General features: G+C 51.3%; 1 protein-coding gene across 10 annotated transcripts in view; it reads left to right on the forward strand.

The window, feature by feature from the left end:
* PLEKHA7 (pleckstrin homology domain containing A7) overlaps window positions 1–17,134 on the forward strand; it is a 213,076-nt gene extending 195,942 nt beyond the window's left edge. For 3 of the 10 annotated variants that reach the window (XM_059407719.1, XM_059407754.1, XM_059407757.1), the window contains 9 exons: window positions 2,779–2,967; window positions 3,067–3,184; window positions 5,193–5,296; window positions 5,816–6,016; window positions 8,898–9,056; window positions 11,748–11,881; window positions 12,651–12,793; window positions 14,337–14,447; window positions 16,376–17,134. In XM_059407719.1, coding sequence (XP_059263702.1) covers window positions 2,779–2,967; window positions 3,067–3,184; window positions 5,193–5,296; window positions 5,816–6,016; window positions 8,898–9,056; window positions 11,748–11,881; window positions 12,651–12,793; window positions 14,337–14,437 — 1,149 coding nt within the window. In that variant the 3' untranslated portion in view covers window positions 14,438–14,447; window positions 16,376–17,134. Of the gene's footprint in view, window positions 1–2,778; window positions 2,968–3,066; window positions 3,185–5,192; window positions 5,297–5,815; window positions 6,017–8,897; window positions 9,057–11,747; window positions 11,882–12,650; window positions 12,794–14,336; window positions 14,448–16,375 lie in introns of those variants that run through there. The other 7 variants (XM_059407726.1, XM_059407733.1, XM_059407747.1 and 4 more) reach the window with 7 other exon arrangements.
* The last annotated feature ends 3,874 nt before the right edge of the window (window positions 17,135–21,008 follow it).

A 21,008-nucleotide genomic window follows, 5' to 3' on the forward strand; every position in this document is an offset into this window, starting at 1 on the left:
TGCTAGCCCAGTCTTCCCGTTTTACATTTGGGAAAACGGAGGCCCAGCAAGAGGAAATGACTGTGCTAAGTAGGATGGGGTTGTGATATGTACCACACAGAGACAGGTGGCTGCCCTGCGTGGACTCCATGCAAACCTGCGGTTACACAAGCTCGTGGGTGAGGGACTCCTCTCAGCAAAAGAGCATCTTTGTCTTCCCTGGCAGCTGAGCACTCTGCTGAGTTGTAGGATGCAGTTGATCTTCACAGTCCACAGACAGGAAGGTCTCTCTCCCATCCCACACACGAGAGAACTGAGGCCTGAAGGTGTTAGTATTGCTGAGAGTCTCCACATCTCCTATTTTTTGCCGTCTGCCTTCTAAGTGGACATTCAGCCCAGCTCCCCAGATCAGGTTTGTGGCCCCTGTGGTTGCCCGAGCCAGCACCTTGGCTTGCCTGACAGACAGATGGGTCAGGCTTTTGACAGAGTCTGGGAGCACAGGAAACTTTAAGAAAACAGAAGATATGGTCAGGAACTATGATGGCTCATGTCTCCAGTACCAGGCTGGGCTTGGCTGGAGAATACAAAGGATCTGATCCAAGTGACAGGGAAGCCATAGTAAGGGGGACCTTGGGATGGGGACCTCCAGGTTTTGCTTACAAAGGTTTAGAGGAGCTTTGCCTGGGTATGGGGTATGCCTAGGACCTCTGAGAATGTTAGTGTGCAGTGCTGGCTAAAACACACAAGTTCCCATCTCTTGGCCCTCACTGTCCGCCTGCTTCCAGCCATCATCCAGGGCTCAGAGCTGGAAGACATGTGCTGAACTGAGTCATTGTGAATTTCTTCACATTGATATCTCCTTCCTGATTTTATATCTAAGAGGCAGTAGGGTACCAGCCACAAAACAGGAGGTGGGGAATAGCAAAACACAGCAGGAATGGCTAGGGCAGACAGCTCCTGACTCAAGGCAAGATGCCTGCTAGCAGGATGAGGAGCAGAGGGAAAAGGTGGTAGCCTGGGAGCTGGACTGCCTGGATTGCGGCTCTTGTTCTCTCACTGGGTCCTTGGGCAAGGGCTTCCTCAGTTTCCCCTCGTGCACCATAAGCAGCTTGGAATAATAGATGGTCACAGAGGCTCTTCACAGCTGAGTCCTCTGTGGCCCATCAGCAGGGACTTTTCAAGTTGGCTTGTCTTCTTTCCCTTTGCTCACCAGGTTTACTGTTTGTTACTGTTTGTTTCATGTTTCTATTTGTGAGACAATAATATCCTGTGGTTGACATAAAACACGAATATATAATTTAACAAATAATAAAGAGATCACCCATTTATACCAACAAGAAAACCAAGAAAATAGAACTTTGTCAGGAACTAGAGACCTCAGGCCCATTAGTCCTTTTCTGCCAGAAGTTAACCATTATCACTATCTTGACTTTTTGACTTTTTGGATAATTTCCTTCTTTTTTTTTTTTTTTTTAAGTTTTGCTACCTGTGTCTAAACTTGAGTTTTGCCCACATGCGGTGCTGTATTCTTCCGTATCTTGCACTTGTCTGCAACATTATTTTTGGGACACTTATCCACATTGTTACATGTAGCTATAGTTCTTTCATTTTTTGTTTGGCTTATTTTCTTGAATTTAAGGTCACTTAGTTTTCTATTAGATAATATTCTCCAAGGGCACAAAATCAAAAGATACCAAAAAGTATATAACAAAATGCCTCCTCCCGCTCTCCATCTCCAGACATTCTTTTCCCTTCAATCAAAGCAGTTTTTGTGTTTGTGTCCATGTTTTGTGTTTATCTTTCTGGGGAACTTTTTAGAGATTGGTGATTCCAAGACATTGTCAGGGTTGGAAGCCGCTGATGCCCAGAGAGCGTGTGGGTATCTGGGACAGGAGGCTTAACTTTCACACAATAGTGAGCTGTGTCACTTTACGAGAATGCTGATAAACCTTCCTAGCACAAGCTTCAGGACCCTTTCCTGACCTTTCCAGAATCCTGAAAAACAAAGCAAAATTAAACTAAGGAAGGGGGGTGGTTAGGAAGGATGGTCCCTGATTCCAGGAGTGGGTGTTCGTGGCAGTCAGGGGCCAGACTGTTGGTCTGTGTAGAAGTCACAGCCCTCAGAGAACATTTATTAGGGGGTGGGGTGAGTTTCAAGGAAAATAGTTATATTCATCACCGCCCAGTGAGTGGGCTGCCAGGAAGGCAGTGAGTCACCCAGTGCTGACTGCTTATTCAGTCCCCGAGTCAGGAAGGAGGAAAGAGTTTGTAACCACGCACATTTCTGATAGAAAGGGCATGGACAGGGGATGTAGACTGTCCTTGCTCATACAGCAACCTGTTGAAGGATGCAGAGACCATGCAGGGACAGTGAGCCAGCTCAGTTTGAGAACTCTGGAGGGGGGGTAGGTATTTGTTCTCCAGGTGGTGGTGGTGGTGGGTTGCTGTCATCGACATACAGATAAGCACAGAGTTACCAGCCTAGAGCCCCCTCCCCACCTTGGGATGCTTCGTGGAAGTGGAGTAAGACCACAGACCCAGGAGACCGGATTTTGTATAGGAAACGCTTTGAAAAAATGGAAAACAAGTGAATTGAAGGGAAGAATAGTATTAGAACAGAGGCATCCCCCTTCTCCGCAGCTCATCTGGGGGAAGTGTTGGCATCCCTGGGCTGTAGTGGTCCTACTCTGTAGGCCTGAAGTGGCCCACTCCAGTCTGGTGGGCCACCACCTCAGTGACGCCACGTCTTCCCTCCAGCTCCCTCTCATTGGTACTGATTCTGGTTCTTTCTCTGAGCAGGAAGACGAGGCACCTCCCAGACCCCCACTCCCTGAGCTCTACAGTCCAGAGGACCAGCCCCCGGCAGTGCCACCTCTGCCAAAGGAGGCCACTATCATTCGGCACACGTCAGTGCGGGGTCTGAAACGGCAGTCGGATGAGAGAAAGCGAGACCGGGAGCAGGGGCAGTGTGTGAATGGGGACTCAAGGGTGAGCAGGAGGGACCTCTGGGGCTGCCCCGATGTGTGTGAGGGGAGGGGAGGTGGCATGACACTGGGCAGGTACGACAGCCTCAGACTCTGCCCACAGGTGGAGCTCCGGTCATACGTTAGTGAGCCTGAGCTGGCGACTTTCAGTGGGGACATGGCCCAGCCCTCCCTGGGACTCGTGGGCCCTGACAGCAGGTACCAGACACTGCCAGGCAGAGGTAAGGCAAACCTGTTCGTGGAGGCTTTCTGGGAAACCCCACTACGGCCGTAACTACTGCTCCCCAGTCGCTCGCCCCGTACCTTGCACCCGTCTGCCTGCAGCTGGGGGCCTCAGCAGCTGTCACGGAGACTCTGGGCCGCAGGGAGGGCCTGTCCTTCCTTCCTCTGGCCTCCATCCTGATTCTCTTTCTCTTTTATCACATCTGCCCCTGGAAATAATGATAATAACAGTTACTTTAAAGCCCAGCACCGTTTCAAGCACTCTATATTCACCTCGTTAATATTTTTAATAATCCTAGGAAGGGAGTGCTATTATTATCATTCCCACTGTAGAGATAAGAGAACTAAGACTCAGAGGAATTAACTAACTTGCCAAATGGCCAACAGGTGATGGAGTTAGAATACAGTCCCAGTGTTCTGACTCCAGAGCCTCTGACCCTACAGGCTGGGATGCTGGGTGACTGCCATCAGTTTCGCCATCTCAGGCTTTCCGGGGGGGGGTTTGGCTGTCCTGTATCACTCAAAGACTCCATGAGTACCTTCTATAAACAAACACACTTTCCTTCTCCTTGTCCTCCCCTATCCCTTCCAGATGGGGATAGGAGCAGACTTAGGCCCTTAGACTTACTCATGCCCTCTTGGTCCCCACAGCCAGACCCTCTTCTCAGAAATCCTCTTAAAGGGAAGTCTCCTGACCTTTTTGCACCTGGGTCTCCTGGAATCTCTGAGCAGGCTGACCACACTCCTGCATCTGTTCCTCCCCTGATCCTCCTGTCTGCTCCCTAAAGTGGGTGGCCAGTGCTTTCCCCACTGGCCAGGTGCAGAAGCAGAAGGAGCCACAGCTGTGGTTCTGGCACCTGCAGGGTTAGAGGCCTAGGCACGCTATGGCCTGAGCTGATCCCTGGAGGGTGTAGGCTCTGGATTTTGCTGAAGGGGGCCACAGCAATCCTTGGCACTGTGCCCAGGGACACTTCCCTTAATTCGTTATGGCATAGGTGTATATCAACGGCAGTATTAGTGGCATTTGGGGCAGGACAGTTCTTTGTTGCTCAGGATTCTCTTTGCATTTCAGGGCATTTATTGTCCTTTCCCCTATGTGCCAAATGCTAGTGGCGTCCTTAGTGGGAGTGATGCCCATTTCCAGATGTCAGGAACCGCCCCTGATAAGAATTGGAGTTGGCAGAGAAAGCACAGGCAGTGGCATCAGCCAGCGAGGGTGAGATGGTTTCTCTAAGCCGTAGGACCGACCCAGATGTGGGAAGCACAGAGTCAATGATATTCCTACCAAGTGACTTTGGACAAGTTCCTTGACCTCTCTGAGCCTTAGGCTATGCATCTCTGCAATGGTCAGGTAATGCTTACATGGTAAGCCCAGTGGAACAAAATCTATATAAAACACCAAGCACAGTGTCTGCCTGTTCCATAGTTAAGTGCTTAATAAGTACTTGGTGCTTCTGCTTTCCCTTCAATCATTTATTCCTTCAGTCATTCAGTCAGTCGGTCAGGCAGGCATCGTTAAATTTGCAGGCTATTTGGTTAGGTGTGTTGGCACTGTGGTCAGTGTAGTAACCAATGCATGTACTGAAGGATAGAGAGGACAGTAAATTCTGCCTGGGGCATTTGAGAAGGCTTCACATAGGCAGGGCGTCTAGGTTGGGTCATGCAGGATGCACAGGAGTGCACCAGGAAGAAAGGAGGAGGAAGGGCATTCCTTCCTCTTCATCCTTTCTACCTGCCAAGCAGCCCAGGTCTTCTGCATGTGAAGGAAGACTAGGGTGGTCTGTAGATCTCCAGGGACGCTGTACCCCACTGGGGACAAAGAGCCCCCCTGGGCTGGCCCCTCCTCCTCTACCGGGCCTTACTCTTCTAGGCCTTGGGGAGGAAGAGGAATTGGATTGTTGGCTAGGTCCTCTTGGTCCCCTCTCAGGAGTGGGAGGTGATTTGGGAGGGGCTGGTGGCCTGTCTACCCCATCATAAATACACTTGCACTTCTCTTTCCTCATTAAGGGCTCTCAGGGTCCACGTCAAGGCTCCAGCAGTCATCCACCATTGCTCCCTACGTCACGCTCCGGAGGGGTCTAAATGCCGAAAGCAGCAAGGTGACCTTCCCTGTGAGTGGCCTTGGGAGGCAAGGGCTATGAGGTGGATGGTGACTGGCAATCCTGGGAGCCCCAGGGATGGCCTTTGAGGTGGCCTCAGCCCCTCCTGAGCTCAGGGTCCCTGTGACCATGTGCTCAGTGATATCTTTCTCACTGCCCACCTAGAAGGGCATCATCTGGCTCTCTTTCTTTCTTGAGGACCACCCATTGCCTTTCTCTCCAGCCTTTTAGGCTCACAGGAGGGTACCCAGAATGTCTGTACCCTGAGTTCTGGCCCCATCACATGCTACATGTGTGTCCAGCTGGACAGGCCTGGGCCTCAGTGTCTGCATCTGCAGAATGGGGTCCTCTCCAGAAAGCCGGAGTATGCTTAGAGGAGTGTGTGTGTGTGTATGTGTATGTGTGTATATGAGAGAGAGAGAGAGAGTGACAGAGCATGTGACACACAGAGAGAGAAAGAAAGGACAGGAATGATGGCTGCCCTCTGAGGCCCAGCCTAGCTGCCCTGTCTCTCACCCTCCTGCTCCTCAGAGACCCAAGAGTGCCTTGGAGCGCCTGTACTCAGGGGATCACCAGCGGGGTCAGATGAGCGCGGAGGAGCAGCTGGAGCGCATGAAGCGGCACCAGAAGGCCCTGGTCCGGGAGCGCAAGAGGACGCTGAGCCAAGGAGAGAGGACGGGTCTGCCCTCGTCCCGCTACCTCAGCCAGCCTCTCCCTGGAGACCGCGGCTCAGTATGTTAGGAGGGTCCAGGCAGGTGGGGCTGGGACGGGGAGCAGAGCTTCCCAGAGTTCCCCAAACACAACGAATATCACACCCTGGAGAGAGCAGGCCTTCGACCGAGATGGTTCAGAGAACACCCCATAGGCTGTGTGTCCACAACGTGGGCCGCAGCTCTGACCTGATCAGAGGGTGATCCGGACTCAGAGAAGGAGTGAGGATGTCACAGCAGGAGCCTAGGAGCCAGAGCAAGTGCCCCAAGTTTGTTCTCCAAGCTGAACTTGAGAGAGGACTTTGTAACCCTCGGAGTCTCAGCTGGATCAAGGACTTGGAGATAGAAAGTTCAGGAATGGAGGAGGAAGATGGTGATATGATTGGTGAGGAGGAACGCAAGCCAGCCAGCCTCCCAGACCCCTCAGTGATGCCCCGCAAAGGAGCTGAGCACAGTGTTGGGCCCCACAGCCCTGATGGCTGGCGGGTCTCCCCCAGCTTCTGGTGCTGGCAGGCCTCATGGTACCCCCTGGAGAGCGGGGGGTGGGGGGTACATGTGCTGCCCCCTGGTGTGCTTCCTGGCGCTGCACCCTGCCCACAGTCCCCCTCTGTCCCTTTGGGAAACATTCCATCAGACTATTCTGTTTCCCTAGCCCTCTAGCCAGACTGCTGTTTCCCTAATTCATCGCACAAGCTCTTTTGCTTTTAGTGTTACCGCTCATTGCCTCTCTAATCCTGCCTGATTGTGTTTACAGAAGCTTCTAATTTGCATTAAACATTCTCTAACTGGCCTGTGCTCTTTGTTACCAGGCTTGTAATAGAAGCTCTCATCTCCATAACCTGGCTAGCATTCCCATGTGTGACTCACCTTTCTCCTGTGCCCTTGATGCAGGCCTACTGACTTGAAATTCACTTAACCCAGAAGCCGCCCCACAGGGCTAAGCCAACCAGCTGCCTGAGGGCCGTGATCATGGGCAGAGTTCTGGGCATTACGAGTTGATCAAAGTCCATGCCTTACACCCGGACGGTAGACACAGGCTTCAGAGACTGCACGTTTAAATAAATACTACCAATCTAAAGTGGTTCAATTTTAATTCCTCCAGTCCTTTTGCACAGTTTCTTATGGAAAACCTTTTGTGTTTCTCGTATTTAGTAATTTGAATGGATGCCAAGATATATTATGTTCTGAATTCAGAGGGGCTCTCTGCAGCTATTAGCACAGACACCAAAGGGGTAAGACCCAGCACACTCATATCCTGAAAAGCTGCAAAGCCGGTAACTTTTAAACTTTACAAGCAAATGTCATTTGGGGTAACACTGACCTTTTACAACCTGATGTCTCAAATGTAGAAAGATTATCTAGAAATCGTAACTTGAGTATCTTGTAATTTTTCTCTTAAAAAAGACTTGTGTGAGTCTCTGCATCAACGCCAATAAACGTGTTGCTTAATGACAATGGATTGGCGTGGTTCTTCCCCAGGATACATCACAGAGTCTAGTGACCTTTTCCTGTTTGTGGAAACAATCAGGCTGGGTTTCAATGAGGACTTGTCTATTTGGGGCACTTGTGAGCATGTAAAAAAATGTGCATTTTCTTTGTGAATCATTAAATTAATTTTTCATCCTTAAAACTTCAAATGCCTAATCCTTTCATGCTGTAATTGGAAATCATCACCTAAGAGCAATCCCACTGGCTTGGAGTCAGTATTGAGAGCTTGTGCATGAATGGGTGAAATGTGCCAATATGGCCATGGGTTTGGGGCTTTGGGGGTCCAGGAGGGGGCACCAAAGACAATCATCACTTGGGGCTCTGTGAGATATATGGAGTGGGATGGAGGAGGTCTGCTGGTATGGAGAAGCCTCTGCTTGGTTTCTACTCAAGAAAAGAGAGGCTTTGAGGCTGTTCCCTCCTCTCAGCAACCTGCTCAGTGTCAGAGGCCTGTGAGGACGTAGGCCATAGATGATTTGAAAGGCCCCTACAGAGTTGCAGAGTTGCGTTTGGGTCTTAAAATGGCCAGTTTAGTTTTTCCCTCTGTGAAGGGATGCTTGTACCAAGTAACTTAGTTACTTAGTACCTAAGTACCTAACTTAGTACCTAACTAAGTTACTTAGTACCTAGCTGGCACTAATGAAGAACCTGGGAAATGTTGTGTTTGATTCAGCATTTCAGTTGTACGTAGTTTCATTGTTTTTCTAACTTAAAGTGTCTGCCCCCAAATAGATGCCTGGGTAAGAAGCAGATTAGCTGCCTCCCTATGCCCAAGCCATCACTGCTTGGACCTTCCCTACTCTATTGTGGATGCAGTACCCCCCACCCCAAATGTATCCTCTTGGGACCATCCATTAGAGAAGGTCTTGGCTATTGGTATGTGCTTACCAGGGCCTCAAAGGACTTGTTTTTTCCATCACTTCTGAGCTGAGTTCTATGGTTTCTGAACTAGAAAGGCTTCCACAAGCTATAAGGCAGCTTCTCTGGAGCTCCGTCCCTGGGTCTGTTTTGGGGTCACCCTCTTAGACTGAGAAACTTCCTGTATCTGGGGACCATTGTGAGTCTGAAGTCATGGGTCTTAGAAGTGGGCTCTAGAGGTACATGGGTGAATCCTCTGGGGGCCCAGATGAGAGAGAAATCAGCAGCCTGGCATCAGGCCATATAAATGAGGCAGAGGCCTCATTCTCCATTACATGGGGTTACAGCAACCCACAGGGACCACCCATGTCCTACAACCACTGTCTTGACTTGGAGGTGAGGTTGAGGGGCTCATGGTCACACAGCTTTTCCCCAGTGGGTCACAGGCTCCCTTCCCAAGGACCCCAGTACCTGCAAGCCCCACCCAAAAGGGGACAAGCCTGGCTCTTGTAGCAGTCACGATGTGACTACATTTAACCTTCTTGTTCTGTTGCCAGTGGAAGCGTGAGCAGGACTTTGACCTGCAGTTGCTGGAACGGGCCATGCAAGGGGAGAGAAAGGACAAGGAGGAAAATGGCTGGTTGAAAGTGCAGGCCATGCCTGTCACTGAGTTGGACCTGGAACCTCAAGATTATGACTTGGACATCAGCAGAGAGGTGAGGGCAGGGGCTTCCTTTGTGTCCCCCACCCCCAGGAGAAACAGCCTTTGGCTTGTGGCCTGACCACCCCACCCAGTGGCACTGCGGGCAGGTGTTGTCCTGAATGGGGACAAGGCTCAGTGTCAGTGTGGCCAGGAGAATGCATGAATAGCAGCTCGAGGCAAAAAAAGGACCCAAGGCATTTTTTAAAAAAAAGATATTTTATTTATTTTTGTGACAGAGTGAGAGAGAGAAGGGAGAGAGAGAGAGGGAGGATAAGCAGAGGGCAAAGTACACTCCCTGCTTCACAGGGAACTAGATATGAGACTCGATCCCAGCACCCTGGGGTCATGACCTGAGCTGAAGGCAGATGCTTAACTGACTGAGCCACCCAAATGCCACCCAAATGCCCCAGAGCTAAGGCCTTTTTTTTTTTTTTTAAATATTTTATTTATTTATTTGACAGAGATCACAAGTAGGCAGAGAGACAGGCAGAGAGAGAGGAGGAAGCAGATTCCCTGCTGAGCAGAGAGCCCGATGCGGGGCTCGATCCCAGGACGCTCGGATCATGACCTGAGCCGAAGGCAGAGGCTTTAACCCACTGAGCCACACAGGTGCCCTGAGCTAAGGCCTTTTGATGAAGATTCAGACCCATCCATCTCTCTCTTTCAACAGTTGAGGGCAAGTCACTTAATTTCTCTGAGCCTTGGTTTCCCCCGACAGTAAAGTGGGGTGTGGTAGGGGTAAGCTGACTCAGCACATTGCCTGGAGGATTAGTAGTGGTCAGAAAACCATGAGCATGGTGCCTGGCACATAGTAGGTACACAGGTAGCTGTAACCAGTAGGTAACCAGGTAGCTGTGGTTATTGGGATATGCTCTCTGGAAAACTAGGAGTTGGCCAGTCAGGGCAACTGATTGGGCCAGTTATCGGCTAACTTGGGCAATTAGACTTGGTGAGGAGAGGGTGGGTGTGGAGGGGAGCAGGTTTGAAAAATCACAGGTAAAATTTCCAGCCCTAGCAGAGCCTAGACCTGCGTCCTAGTTCTAGTCTGAGTTCTTCTAGTGCCCTCTGGTGGCACAAATGCATCATGACTGGCCAGGCCTGGAAAAGCAAGTAACTCCTGGGTCTTCTGTCATTGAGGAATGTGTCTTACCCAAGGGAAGAGCAAGGAATTAAAGTGGGACAGATTCAGGGTCTTCATGACATGGGGAGGTCTCCTGTGGCCTATACTGTGCTGTTTGTAAGCTCTGGAGAACAGTGCCTATGGCTGTTTGGTTCACTTCTGGGCTCTTAGTGCCCAGCATAGAACCTGGCGCATAGTAGGTGCTCTGTCAGTGTTTTCCGGGTGACAGCTCTGTTGAATGAAGTACACAGGGGCCTGCAGATACCCCACAAATATTTATAAGAGGACTTGGCATGCCCTGAAACTGCATGAGAGGAAGTGTTCTCACCACTTGAAGGCTAGATTTAGTAAATTGACATCTGTGGAGTTGCCGAGTTCTGGGGCCAGCTGGGGCTCCAGAGGTTAAGGAAGCCGGTCCCCCGCCCTTAGACTTTCTCCCTTTGGCACCTCTGCAACAACCGAAGGTCTGTGCTTTCTCACATTCTCCCAAGAAGCTTCTCCCTGCTGCCTTGGCAATGCAAGTATGCTTCGTGGTGTTCTGATTGGCCTGCCAGCCAGGGGAAAAAGTCCTTTCTTATCTCTAACCTAAATCCCTCCTACTACAATGTAATCTACTTCCTTCCTCTGGATCTGCCCTCATTGGAAATAACAGAGAAGAGCTTATTTCTTGCCATCTTTCACCAGACTGAAAGGTCTGCATGGGTTTAAATTCAAGTCCAGATCTGTCCTGGGATTGGATTTAGCTTGTTTTTAGAAACTTCAACCAACCTCATTTTAATGTGCTTTTGTAGTTCAAGGAGGAAGAAATTCCCTGGGGCGTGCAAAAGTTGCCTTTATCATTCTGAGTCTAAGTAGGGTGTCACCAGGCTGAGGTTGCTGCTGGGCTCACGTCAGAGACTGGTGGCGGGGAGCTGGAGATGTTGTCCTCTTGTGACCAGTGGATACTGCGTGGCTGCTTACTGTCTAGAGCAGAGGAGCTTCTGAGGGACAGAAAGCATGATCACTTCCTTTCATCCACCCACCCAACCACGCATTCCTCTACATAACCATCTTCCCATCCGAGGAGTGTTTGCTGAAGGGCTATTGGCTGTCAGGTCCCTGCACTTGACAGCAGAGACACAAACAGAAAACAGGACGGGATACCAGGGGTGGGGTGGGGAGGGGCAGGGAAGACTTCTGGAAGTGAGGTCCGAAGGGTCAGAAGGAGGGAAGCGAACGGAAGAGCATCCCATGTGGAGGAGAGTGCGGGGGCAGAGGCTGCACGGTGGATCCGTGTGGCTGTGGAGGTTGGCAGGGCTCAGCTCCTATCGAAGGCGGCATTAAGGATAATCATTTTATCCTGAGGGCTTCTGGTCTCGCCCTCTTGCCTTTCCCCACCGTCCCTTGGCCCGAAGGAGGTTGTCTGGTGTGGTGGAAAGAACACAGTTCTGATCCCGACTCCACAGTGGACAGCCCTTGATCTTGGCACATGACGTAGCTCCAGTGGGCTCCATGTGCTGCCTTGTGCTGGGGGACAGGGCGAGGAGCAAGTTCTAAGCCCAGTATCTGAGCCCCGCAGCCGCCGCTGCCTGGTCCTTTCCTCAGCTGGCCAAACCAGAGAAGGTCTCCATCCCTGAGCGTTACGTGGAGCTGGACCCTGAGGAGCCGCCCAGCCTTGAGGAGCTGCAGGCGCGGTATCGCAAAGCTGAGAAGATCCGCAACATCCTTGCTCGTTCCAGGTCAGCGCTTACGATGCTCGAGGCAAAAAAAGGACAGCCTGCTAGGCCGACCCCGGGGGTGTCTCTACTACCAGGGACCTAGGCTGGGCTGACTAGGGTGTGTGTTTTGTCAGGTCTCTGACTCACGCAAGCCCTATTTATTGCAAAGGGCAGGCTGGCTCTCAGAATGGCACCAGCCAGTCCGTGAGGAGGCTTGCCAGGTCATCTGAAATACGCCATAGAGGGCTGCCCTGGTCCTTTGCCCCTAGATCTGTGTCTTCTGATGCTGGCCAGTATAGGGAATGGAGCCAAGTGTGACAGTGAGGTGGACACAGCTGGACATCAACCCCAAGGTGGGTGGTCTTGTGTTGGGGCCTATGTTTCCTCACACAGATCCCTAGACCAGAGCCAGGGGCTCAGCCGGAGGCCTTGCCCACTTCCCAGGAGGCCAGGACGGTTGGCTTTCCTATCCTGCCCCTGAGCTTCAGAAACCTAAATGTGGTATTGGAGGGCCTCTCTTTCAGAGTTGGGTTAGCCTTTTCATGTGAGGATTTAATAGGAATGCAGAGCTGGAACTCTCTTCTTAAGGCCGTGATCCCCCAGAGGAGGAACAAAGCTGCGGCTGGGTGTTTGGGAGAAGCACATACGCCTTTGTCTAGGGAGAGAGCACTCTGTGTTTATCCGATGCTCCTTAAAGGGGCGAGAGCCTCTAGGCCATGGAGACCCTCCTCTCCTGGGGCAGATGCCGGGGTGGGGAGGGCCCATAGCCTGCTTTCTGGCCCTCCTGCAGCATGTGCAACCTGCAGCCGCCATCGGGCCAGGATCGGAACAGCGCGGCTGACCTGGACTTGCAGCTGCAGGAGCAGGAACGCATCATCAACATCTCCTACGCGCTGGCCTCCGAGGCCTCCCAGCGCAGCAAGCAGGTGGCAGGTGAGGCCTAGGGTGCCAGCCTCCAGCTCTGCTTGGGCTCAGAGCCCAGCATGGCCTGTCAGGGAGTGTGCGGAAAGCCAGCTGTCAGGCGTGGTAATTGCGGGCGAGCGCGGCATGTCTTCCGGTCCCATCAGCACTCCAGGGAGGTGAGCTGCGGCGGGGTGGGGGGTGGGACAATTGAGGTTCAGGAGTGTCCGAGGCTAGAGGTCCAGGAGAGGGTGTCTCGAGCTCCTCCTTAAATCTGGGTGTGGTGCTGCTCTTCAGCTTTCTCTGAGAATGTGGGTTAAGAATAGGTTTTTCAGGCCCCTGAGACAGGACCAAGGCTAAGGTTTGTGGCTTCACAAGAAGGGGGACAGGAAAGCATTGGTGTTTGGATTTCTTGCTTAGGCAAGACAAAGGGGAACCCTCGAGCCCTCCCTGGGCCCCCTGCTTTGGCCCCCAAATAAAAGCCACTGTTTGCTTTGTCAGAGTGGCCTCTGCCAGGACTTGGGAAGTGGGATTCTTTGCTGGCCAGTGGGGAAAAAACACCATGGGATGGGGAGGGGGTCTGTGTGCATGTGCACATATGTGTGTATGTATGTGTGTACAAGGCTTTCTCTCTTAGCCAGGAAACAGACTTGTGGCTCCTCCCTCCACCCACATCTCCGCTCCCCGTGTGTGCCCTCCGAGTTGACCCAGTGCTATTTGTCCCCCTGATATAGGGGCCACTGTGTGTCTGGGTAGCGCCCGTGGCCAGGTGTGCTCTAGGCCTTCCAGGGAGGGTGTGATTGTAGAGCCTGAAGTGCTGTCACAGTCCCCCAGCCCCCCAACCCTGGCCAAAGGTCTGGAAGTGATGAAGGGTGAGGCCTGCTGGGCCCAGAGGGGACTGGCCCTGGAAGTCTGGTCTGGGGAGGAGAGCTTGAACATCACTTCAAGAAGCCAGGGGAGTGACCTTGGACAAGAGGAAGGCTGTTTTCTGCCTCCCCATGTTGTGATCCTGCACAGAGTCCCTGCAGCCTCTGCTATCTTTGCTCCCTTGGAGACTGCTAAGTGGACTGAGAGGTAGTTGGTGTGGCTGGGGAGACAGTTGAAGACTCACCCAGAACCCTCCTCCCAGTGATCCTGGGGGCTCCCTGTGGGTCATTTTGACTCCTTTTCATGTTGAGCAGGGATACTGCCACGCCCCCACCATAGGTGTCCTCTTGTCTGGCCTGTGCTTGCCCTACCTACATGGAGCTCAGCTTCCTACGGCTGGCAGGCAAGCCTGCCAGGGCTCATGCAGCCTGAGGGCAGTTAGCAGGGCTTCCTGCCCCTTTCCACAAGTGGCCACCTTTGCTACAGCCTTTACTTGCTCTTGCTCCCTCTCTTTAGCTCAGAGGCAGTATCTGGGAACTGCAGGCCTGTCCTAACCAGCCACCCTCGGCCCCATGGGTATGCTGCCCATGCCGTTAGTGACAGGCAGTGTGGCCTGCGCTCCTCCAGCCCTGCCGAGCCTGGGGCATCTGGTGCTGCAGGAGCAGATGAGGAGCCTAACGCCCTGCTTAATTCCTGTGTGCCCGTCTAGCGCAGCAGCTGGCCCTCTTCCCGCCTAACGCCCCCCTGTCCTCCAGGACGGTGCCACCCTACCCCCCCTTAAGCAACGGACTCCACTACACCTTTGTCTAACACCTTCCAAGTAAGAGCCCTGCCTGGCCTGCCTCTCCTCTAGTGCTGAGCATGCCCCCCGCCCCGTTGCTGAGATGATTGCAGTGCCACCTGCTTCCTTCCTTCCCCTGGCAAAGCCGCCGCTGGGGAGACTGCCCTGGACTGGTGGGTTGGTGGGGGGATGGGTGGTTTTTAGGAGCTCAACTCTTAGTGGCTTCACTACAGTAGGGACTGGGTGATCCAGGCCCCCTGCTTCCCTGAAACAGAAGCGGGAGCTGTACCCCTTCTACCCAGCTCTGTTTCCTGCAGGGAGTCCAGTGCCCTGAGGAACAATGCAGGCCAGGCTGCCAGCTTGGGGGTGGAAGTTAGTCTCGGGCTCTCAGGGCTCTGGCCAGAGAATGTAAAAAGCTGGAAGACTAGAAAAATCCAGGAAACTGGGGCCCAGTGAGGAGATAGAGGCTCACTCCAGGCCAAATGGAATTGGTGTCAGAGCAAGGACTAGGACTGCTCTTTTCAGTACTTGAGCACCTTAGGAGGGGGAGAAGAAGGGAAGCTTTGGGGTGAGGCCACCAGGGCACCTTGGCATTCAGAGTGTTCTGGTACCACCCCTTGTGGGGCCTCCCCACGAGAGCATTTAGTGATGAGAGGCAGGGAGGGATTAGGCAAGGAGCACTGGAGCAGGAGCCAGGAGGCCCAGCTTCTGGACCAGTCTTGGGGTGAGGTTGTGGCCTGAGCCCAGTTGCCTCACCTGGACAAGGGACGGTCATACCAGAAGTCTCCGTGGTCCTCTCCCTGACATTCCATCTTGCCATCATTTTGTAGGGTTTCCTTCTCTTTCCTTTGTGTGTATTTCCAGGTAGCATGGTTGCATACTTGCTCTGTGCCAGGCATTGTGCTAAGCATCTCCTTTGATCCACACAGCCACCTTATGAAGACATTCGCTCCCCATTGTTTAGGGGAGGAAATGGAGCTCAGAGACCTTGAGGGACTTGCCCTAGGAGTTGAAGCTCTAAGTGTCAGAGCCAGGGTTTGAACCCCTATGGTGCGAGTTCAGAGCCTTTGTTCCCTATCACTACCGTGGACTCATCTGGGCACCCCCAGGAGCTCTAGGTGTTTGAGAAGGGAGGGACAGAGAGTGTGTGTATTGGGGGTGGGGTTTGTGATTTTCAGCAGGTGTCCCCCAGGCTGGTGCCCTGCCAGCCTGAAGGTAGAAGGAAGAGGTTGGCCGGCTTGGGCCAGGCCCTTGGAAAGTGTGCATTAGAGAAAGTGAGTGAAGAACCACAGAAAAATGCTCCAGCCACATCCTTTGTCAAGGTCACAGGGACTTGTTGGGGTCACAGTAGGGTGTGTGGATTTCTCCTGGAGATCTGAGTGTGGTGATGCCACATGTGACCCATGCCAGGCCACGAAGAGGCAGGGGTGAGGCCCTGTTCCTCCCGGCTTTTGACACCCCTATAGTAGTGAGATAGGCCTTTAATGCCTTGTTTTAGAGCACATCCACCTTCCTCTTTGCCCTTCTGTTAGGGTACATCCTCATTAGGAGGTGGGTCTGACCATTCTGCTTTTAGGTTAATAAAATGAGACTCATGGAGGCTGAGAGCAAACGTTACTCAGAGTCACTCAGTGAATGAAGAGCAGGGCCAGAACTAGACCCCAGAGTCCTCTTTGCTCAGGACTTTTGCCTTATCAGGACAGAGACCCAATCTAGGGGCCAGCATATTGTCTGGCAAAACTTTCTAGATGTGGAAGGGGTGAAGAAAGGGCCAAATGCGCATGAGTCCTAGAAGCTGAGGGTCCCCCACCAGCGGCCGCATTGCCCCAGTCCCCTGCTCAGCTGCTCTCTGTCTTGTCAGCCTTCCATTTCCTGTTGTGTGTGTATACAGACATGCCCACTGTCTGCTCCCCAGATGTGGGCTGGGGTCCTGCCAGCTTCTTATTGTGTCCTTTGCTTTTTGCCAGCCCAGGCAGTGACTGACCCATGATCCAACGTGCAAAGGAGAAGTCTGGAGCTGGGGACCCCGTGGAACCAGTTTCGTCCAAGAAGATTGATCTTCCTTCCCCCAAGGAAACCCCCTTCCAGCTCAGCAGGGGTTCCGGCTGGAAGAAGGAGTGGTCCACCAACTGTGGGGAGTTCAGCATAGGGCTAGGTCCTAATAACCCTCCCCCCAACTTGTTTTAGTTCAGACTCCTTTTTACATATGACAAAGGCACTTTTGATACACACTGTAAAATACTGACGCTGTATTTTAGACTCAGAATATATTTTATAATGTTCACCTCAAGGGCTGATGGCTGGAAAGGGGAGGATGCAGGATTTTGGAGCTGCACCTACAGATTCAGGTACCATGTGCGTGGTAGATGTGGGCTGGGGAGAAGGGCAGGGCAGGCAGGAGCCAGTCCAACATCCATGAACTCAGGTGAAGCTTGGATTTGACATGTGCTTCCAGGGGGGCCCAGCATTGGGCTTGTTGACATACTATCTGGGGGAAGAGGGCTCCTTAGCTGCAGAGGTTAGCTGTCCCTGACCTGGCCAGATGACTGACTCTGGAGAGGGAAACTCCAACAGGCTGCCATGTGGAGCCCAAGTCTGTGCCTTGGCCCTTGGGTTTCGTTTAGGGGCAGTAGTATATTCAAGAGGTTTGGCTCCCAACCTGTTCATGAGGCTCTCTCAGCAAAGGGCTCTCTTAGGAAAAACAGAACAGTTGGCTTTAATTAAAAAAAAAAAAAAAAAAAAATATATATATATAAATAAAGATATATATATATATATATATGCCCTTTGAAATACAGAAAAGGTGAGGGGAAGCACCTTTTATTGTATCATAAGCAATAAACTTCACACTGGGTGGTGTTTCCCTAAAACGCCCTGACTCCACACTAGGCTGTGACAGGACTTTGCTGTCTGCCCCGGAGAACCTAGGTCAGTTTCCCCGTGATATGGGCCTTGTGGCCAGAGGTCAGGCCATGTGCCCCCAGCATCCCTGATGGATGGCGGCAGGATTTGGACTTGACTTCCAGTCTCAAGTGAGGAGGGGGCTGCCAAGCCAGGAGCAGTGTTTGTGGCCCTTTATTTAAGTCATGAGCTCATGATATTTTGCATACAGAAAATGATGTTTTAAGGAAAAAAAAAAACAACAAAAAACAAAACCTCCATTGGGTAGGGCCACACTTTAAATGAAAATTTGTCTTTGACTATGGTCGAAAAAAAAAAATCTTAACTATATTTAGAAATTGCTGTCTATTTTTAACTAACTCCATATGCTGCCAGTATCAACTTCATGACATTTGCCAAAATAAGATTTTATTTTTGCCTTTATAAGATTTTGTTGGAAAAATGAAATGAATATTTTGCAAGAAAAAGTTAATTTAAATAAAAGTGTAATGGTTTGCAAAAAAAAAAAAATGTGATGTACAGATTAAAATATTAACCTGATATGCTTTCTGCTTCTTGCTGGCTCTATCCTCATGAGTGGCCTTAGTTTGTTTTCCATTTCTTTGGAAAATCCCCAGTATCAGCTCTTGATCTTGCTTGTGTTCACTTAGGAAAAGTTTCTCCTGCTGACAGTTCCTTGACGCTTGATTGACTTTGGAGGCCTGGGAGAAGAAGGCCTGTGCTTTTGGGTCTTTAGTGGGGCTTCAGCTGCTGCTCACAGTGGTTCCCCCCAACACCCAAGTTGAGGGGCCTCTGGGCTATGGACTGCCATGTGGGGTTGGTTTGGCGGGCAGACTGCAATCCAAGATAGCAGGATGGACGCCCGGGGACCATTTCCAACCCACACGCCGCCAGCTCATTCCAGTGAAGTGGGTTAGTGACGGACCATTGCAAACTTGATTTGTATTTAATTCTTTTTGACTTGTTATGTAGGCTTAAAACAGAAGCCAAGCGGCTAGTTCAGCTTGGGTATGTGTATTTCCAAGTTTGTTGTTATGGTAGTTTTTCTTTATTGCCAAGAAGAGTACCCAAGGTTTAGAGTGACTTTCCAACTATTAATACTGGGGAGAATAGGTTCCAGGGCATTCTGAGCAGGGAACACTGCTGTTTTTTTAGCTACCGATCTCTTTTTGAATTTTAAAATAAGAAAAAAACCTCCCTGGTTTTAAGCATTACTTGAAGGTCTCTCCAAAACAGATGAAAGAGATTTGGGCGGGGTGGGGGGGCATGGAAGAGCAGATATTCCTCAATAACTCAGTACAAAAGTTAAAATATAAAGGAAAAGAAGATACAGAAACCAATACCCCCTACACACAGTGTGGCCATCAGCAGACATACACCTTTTTCAGCAAAAACGTGTCTGCGGTTTTCTTCTTACTGTTGGTCTCAGTTTCTGTTTCGCACATACAATCCGATGTCGGAGAGGAGGTGGCGGCTCTCTGTTTTCTCCAGCTCCAGCCAGGAGAAGGGTAGCCTCTTCTGTAAGAACTGTGACCCAAACGTCAGTCTGCAGAGAGCATGACAGGCTCTCAACTCAGACTCCAGGAAGAGCGCGTGTGTTTTGGAAAAGGCCTGCTGCAGCCATGACGTGTAAGCGGGCAGCAGGGCCTGGCCCCCTTCTCAACCCAATCAAGAGGATTCCTTACTTGAGGTAAGATGGGGCTATCTGTGAAAGTACGCACTGACTGGGGACCTTCCAGATGGGGACCACGCTGGAAAACCCTGCATGGCCTCATGATTCCAGCTTTGCTCCTTAACAGGGGCACAGGGCCCGAGCAGAGTTTGATTGATTGATTGGTTTTTATTTATCTTTTTCTGAGCAGAGTTGTGAACAAGGGGATCGTGGTTGACAAATGTGAGCTAGGTGCTCCTGCATCCATTTGCTACATTCCCCTCCCAAGCTATAACTTTTAACCTGGGCTGGGTTGAGCCCAGGATGTCTATCTAATTTTAGCAAGAACAGATGGGAACACTTTAGGATCTAGTCTGCAGTGGGGGATAGGGATAATTGCCACTTTAGCTTCCTGAACTGCCCAGGTCTTCAGCATGTCCAGGGCATTGTTTCAGTGATACAAGCTGAGATCCACCTGCATTTCTGAGTGCATGTGAAGTAGAGGTCCCCAGACTGGTGGAGGTGCTGAAAACCTTTTGTTTGCTCCCCATCATCCACTTTTCTGCCTGCCTTCATGGCGGGCTGTGAGAGTAGAAACTTCCCTGAGTCTATTTGCTTTCCTCTACCCCCTTGGCTGTGGCTTTCAGTTATACTGGATTCTCTAGAATTTTCCTGGCTATTATAGATTGCAGCCCAAGCCCAGGGAAGCCTCTGTCTTCCCAAGTCAGTCTGGGAATGGCAGGGGTGGGGGTGGATGTGGACCCTGGCTCAGCCCAGCAAGAGCCCATTTTGGGCTTTGGAATTTTCTTCTGCCCGTGGTGATAGTCCTCCATGGCAAGTCCTTTTGTGTTCGCACCAAGGGTGGGAAAGAAGCAGCAAATTATTTGTCTAATCCACAAATCACATTTCTGAGACATGGTAGGCAAATTCTGGGAGCCCCTTGCTTCTGATTCAGCATCAGACGCCAGGGTGCACAAGGGGCTTTGCCCATGTGGGTTTCCTGCCGTTATGAAAAGAACAAAGAGACAAGGCTGGGGGGGCTCTGAAAAAATGGCAGCCCCTCCCAGCCCGGTAAACACGCCATCGCTTTGCCGCCTCCACTCCAAAGGCTATCACTTTCATTGCTCTCCGAGCAAAGAAACCTTTCTTCAGAGCGAGTGGCGGGGTACAAAGGCAGAGTACAAAATGTGTGCACATCACAGTCCCTGCAATTCTGTTTGAACAAGCATATTGATTGGGTCTGACCCTGTTACATTTTTTCCCTATTATTTGAAAAGGTGCATCTAAGTGTAGTGAATTGAACCTGTGCAGCTGAACTTTCCATGAAAACTTCTCGAGATATTTCTTGAGTTCAAAGCTTTTGAATTTTAAAGGGCATTTTTAATATGAGTCTGTTGAGTATTCTCTTCTGCAGCCCAACAAGGGATGTTAAATGCAGATGAGGCGGGAACCAGGGCACAAGTTGGGGGCGGGGAGCCTTCCTGTCCCATGAGGGATGCAGGTCATGGTTGGAGGGGGCAGAAGAGCCCAGAAAGGGCTGAGCTTTGGAGCAGCCCCTAAAAAAGGACCCTAAAAAGGACCCCTCTGAGCTCACTGGATCCAGCTAAGGGGTCAGACAAGAGGCTTCCCAGCTGAGCTGCTCAAAGGCTTTTACGTGGAGAGCCAGAAAAAGCACTTGCTAAGAGCGCCTCCTGATAAACGAGGATTTTGGCCTCATGCTCCTGACTGCTCGGCTGCTAGCTTTCTCTCACACTCTGCTTTAGAACTGAGAGGGAATGAGACACAGTCCCTGAAGTCACAGAATCAGACATGAGGCTCCCATTGTCCTCAGCCCTTGGGCTGACATCACTAATCAGTCGCAGCTGCTTTCCCAGAGACCGGAGCCACATCTCAGTCCTTAACTGACTTGACATCTTGGGGTGTTCTGCTAGTTATGTGGGCTGTCACCGTGGTTCCTCTCGTCATCCTGGTCCTGGGCCCTGGAAGCTTCCACAAAGTCTCATTTTCCACACACATACCGGTTCTCCTTGCCCCCTAAAGGCACCTAG

Source organism: Mustela nigripes, chromosome 1 (assembly GCF_022355385.1).
Source record: "Mustela nigripes isolate SB6536 chromosome 1, MUSNIG.SB6536, whole genome shotgun sequence".
Lineage (NCBI taxonomy): Eukaryota > Metazoa > Chordata > Mammalia > Carnivora > Mustelidae > Mustela > Mustela nigripes.